Source organism: Zingiber officinale, chromosome 6A (assembly GCF_018446385.1).
Source record: "Zingiber officinale cultivar Zhangliang chromosome 6A, Zo_v1.1, whole genome shotgun sequence".
Taxonomy (NCBI): Eukaryota; Viridiplantae; Streptophyta; class Magnoliopsida; order Zingiberales; family Zingiberaceae; genus Zingiber; species Zingiber officinale.
This window is the reverse complement of record NC_055997.1, coordinates 147,103,194-147,107,073: the sequence shown is the minus strand read 5'-3', so window position 1 is coordinate 147,107,073 and position 3,880 is coordinate 147,103,194. Positions and strand designations below refer to the sequence as shown.

Sequence of the window (3,880 nt, the reverse complement as noted above, 5' to 3'; positions counted from 1 at the left end):
ATGTGCTCTGAGATGGACGCTTACGTTGCTCACGTTTTTCGGAATAAACGGCTACATTATCATTGTCTTCCAAGATTAAACGACTACGTTGCTCACATCCTTTACGAGTAACAGCTATGTTGTCCACATTTATCGAGGGCAATGGCTCAACAAGTTGCATAAGATATAAGTCCCGCCTTCAAGAGTCAAGAGACTAAGCTAGGGGGAGTCGAGAAACTGAGTTGTTGAAATCAAGCTCCTATGTTGATGGAATCGGATGACCATGCCGTTGGAGCTAGACGACTGATTTGAAGGAGTCAGGTTCTTGAGCTAATAGAATCGAGTGACCAAGCCGTTAGAGTCGGGTTCCTGAAATGATGAAATCAGATGATCAAGTCATTAGAGTTGGGCAAGTAATTTGAGAGAGTCGGGTGATGGAATCATTAGAGTCACCGACTTTAGAGAGTCGGATGCGTCGCTTTAATTACGGTTGACTTTCTGCCCCCTTAAAGTACTGCTCCGCTTGACGCGTGATTGTGGGCTTGACTTCTTCTTTCGCATCGCCACATGGAGCCCCCCTTATTGGCCACATCAAATAAAAAGACAGTCTATTAATATTTATTTCATTTATTTATTTTCTAATACAATAGCTTTGCTTAATATACTAAACTAATTACCAAATATCTTTAGAATTTATTAATTATACTAAAATATTTAATTGGATTTAGGAGTTGAATAACAAAATTATATCTCACTCAATGTGCATCGACCTCAAATCAAACAATGTTTGTTGTTCTTGTTTTGATATTTTTGTGAGCATGTTTGTTTGTTTATTGTTCTTTTCAACAATCAACTTCAAATCATGGCAAGAGAAACTCTTGATAGTTATTGGAGTCATGGATCTCGACTTTACGAGTTACAAAATTGGTCTAAATATCTAGTCCATTGACCCAAATTTCAGCTCTTGGCTCTCTCCATCTTCTTGATGCGTTGAACCAACTTGTTTGCAGAGTCAACTCCTGAAATCCAAGGTCTCAATGAAAAAACAAGCACAAGAGAAACTGAATGAAGAATGTGCTCCATCGATCAAACCTGCCAAGTATGCACCATGCACATAGCCATTGTAGAGTCTGCTCGTGTGCTCTCCAGTGAAGAAAATCCTCCCAAAAGGTTCCTGAAAACAAGACAATAAATTTGAACATGAAGAAGAATTATTTCACTATCAACTTCAGAGAAGAAGAAAAAAAAAAAACCTTAATTCGATTGAAGTCATGGCTGTGGAGGCCAATAGGCCAATTGGAGAAGGAGCCCCTGAAGAATCTATTGGTCCACCATCTCGTGACAAATATGTCTGTGGCCTCTGGGATTTTCTTCCCAAACATGTTCTTCAGAACTTGCATGGCTTCGGCTTTGGTCGATTCATCCGGCTGCAACTCTATCCTTTTTGCTTCGTCATCAGTCACCACAACAAGCAGTACATTGGCTCCTGGGAGTTCTTTCTCGAGCTCCTGTGTATGATTAAACCATAATGAATCAAAATAATTAACAAGGATTGAATATATTTTCAGAAATTTACACCTGCCAAATTGTGTAATATCCTCTTCTTTCACTGGCGTACAAGAAGAACTCAGTCTTGTTTCTGTCAGGCCAGAACTTGTAGGGAAACTTGAGGAAAATCTTAGTGAATACTGCCATATCAAGCTGACAAATGGCTGAGAACTTAGATTGCTGCAAAAAGAGAGGAAGAAATTAATTTGGAAACAAAACTGAGAAAGGATGGAACTGAAGGGGAATTTTTAACTCACTGGAAGTTGAGGGTGGAATTTGATCGAGTCCGTTTGGAGGACTCCAATGCTCACAGAAACCATCACATAATCTGCTCTGTAATGGCGGCCATTCTCTGTGGTTACAGTCACTCCATTTCTCGATTGGTTTATGGACCTCACGACCTGGTTTTGTTAATTAGTACCATCCAAAATCTATAAACTGCAGGAAGAACAACAAAAACTATTGAGAAATGTAACGAACCTGGTTTAGTTTGATGGAATCAGTGTCGAGGGATTGATTGACCAAGTGATGCACCAAGCTCTCGTAACCTCTTTCATCAGCAACAAAGTAGTCGTCCTCTCCAAAGTCTGTAAACGTGCGGATTGGCAGTGTTCCTTGCAAGCTTGTTACGCGAGGCGGCTCGGCGCTCTCATAGTCGTTCGTGTAGTAGTCCACTGCCATCTCCAATGGAGTAGCAGGAGCACTGCATATCCAACGAGTGAATTTTCTCGTTCAGTATCAAAAAAATCAGAACAGAAAAAAAAACAAAAAAAAAATCGTACTGTTTCTTTATTCTCTGAAACCCCAAAATGGAGATGTCTTCATGGCCGTCGGAAGGCAGAGAATGTGAGTAGATTCCACCATCCTCGACCACTTTCTCTGAAACTTTCAGCGCTTGCTCGACCACTGATCTCTCATAAAGCACACCACTGCAGAATTTATCTATTAACGATTGGTGTATCTTGATAGAAGAGGACGATGCTGATCGACTGTGTACCTCTGCGAGTAAGTGTTGGAGGAGATGTTGGAGTAATCTGAGAAGAATGTCTTGAGGTGGAGCTTCTCTGCCATTTGCCAGATTGGGTTCATTTTCTCACCGTGGACCCCTTGAATCCAGTTGGCCCCGACCTCAATCTGGTGTCCGGCGAATCTTTTCCTGTGAATCCTGCCGCCGACGCTGTCAGTGGCTTCCAGTATCAAGACATCATGGACGCCAGCTCTGGCCAAAGCCACTGCTGCTGATATTCCTGAGAAATGTTTTTCTAAGAACAACAACAGTACTCGTTCATTCAAGAACAGAAAAGGATTATCAAGGCATGAGCTTACCGGAGATCCCTGCTCCCACGATGATCACCGATGGCCTTTCAGATTTTGAAACCGTCGTTAATCTCCCAAGGCATGGAGTTAAGAGGAGGAGGAGGAGCAGGGTGAGCGTAACGGAGCACGCCATTGCTCAGGTGAACTTTTCTTGGGCCGTTCTTGCTTTACCGTCTGAAAGTATTTTATACACTAAACTTTACAAGAATTAAAAGGTTGAATTTTTATTAATATTAAATGATTTAATATATTTTTAAAATTATATTGAATGTGAAACAATTAATACCTGCAGAATGGAACATCCTTTTTAGAATTTTTAAAATGTATTAAGAGTTTTGAGCAAAGCTACTAAAGGAAAGTTATTAGGTAAATTAAGCATTTGAGCTCGCCTATTATAGCAACTTATTTGAAGGGGAGCCTTGGCGTAATGGTAAAATTGTTACCATGTGACCAAAAAGTTACGGGTTCAAATCCTGGAAACAACCTCTTGTAAAAAGTAGGATAAAATTATAATGAATCCTTCCTCGGGATCTCGTATGATGAGAGCTTGCTGTATTACAGCAAAGCTACTAACTGAAAGTTATTAGGTAATTAAGCATTTAAGCTCGTGTATTACAGCAAGTCATTGATTTTATCCATTATGGTAAATAATTTCATGAAGAAATATAAATAGTTTTCATATTTGATAAAAGGTTTTTGGCAAAAATCTGCTTTAAAATTTAGTGTTTTGATTTATTCATAATTTTTAAAAATAGAATTTTGATGAAAAATTATTTTAATAAAAAGAGTTAATTAATTCTGACCTTTTAATTCATTTGAAATCTGAACAAAATGTTTACACGCGAATTGATGTCCGAACTGTTTAAACTATCTCAGTTTTAAAAGTATTTTTCTTCGTTACGATGTTTTTCTGAGAATAAATAAATAAATTTTATTGATAACAGTGGCTTGTTTTTTTAAGGAGAAATCATTTTAAGAAATAAAAATACAAATTTTCTTAATTTTTTTATTTTAATATGGGTTGAAACAAGTTTTG

General features: G+C 38.4%; 1 protein-coding gene across 1 annotated transcript; it reads right to left on the bottom strand.

The window, feature by feature from the left end:
- Positions 1-842: 842 nt before the first annotated feature.
- Positions 843-3,004, bottom strand: LOC121994546 (polyamine oxidase 6-like). The gene is made up of 9 exons (XM_042548543.1): positions 2,854-3,004; positions 2,525-2,774; positions 2,310-2,456; positions 2,008-2,230; positions 1,785-1,928; positions 1,558-1,707; positions 1,233-1,487; positions 1,072-1,153; positions 843-998 (listed from the first exon to the last, which is right to left on the bottom strand). The coding sequence occupies exons 1-9, from the start codon at positions 2,975-2,977 to the stop codon at positions 937-939; spliced, it is 1,437 nt and encodes a 478-aa protein (XP_042404477.1). The 5' UTR covers positions 2,978-3,004; the 3' UTR covers positions 843-936.
- Between the last annotated feature and the right edge of the window lie 876 nt (positions 3,005-3,880).

Coding starts and splice junctions, on each gene's coding strand:
- LOC121994546 (XM_042548543.1), bottom strand. CDS start 2,977: ATGGCGTGCTCCGTTACGCTCACCCTGCTCCTCCTCCTCCTCTTAACT. Junction 2,231..2,309: donor TTTCAGAGAATAAAGAAACA/GTACGATTTTTT, acceptor TTGGATATGCAG/TGCTCCTGCTACTCCATTGG. Junction 999..1,071: donor GCATGGTGCATACTTGGCAG/GTTTGATCGATG, acceptor CTTGGATTTCAG/GAGTTGACTCTGCAAACAAG.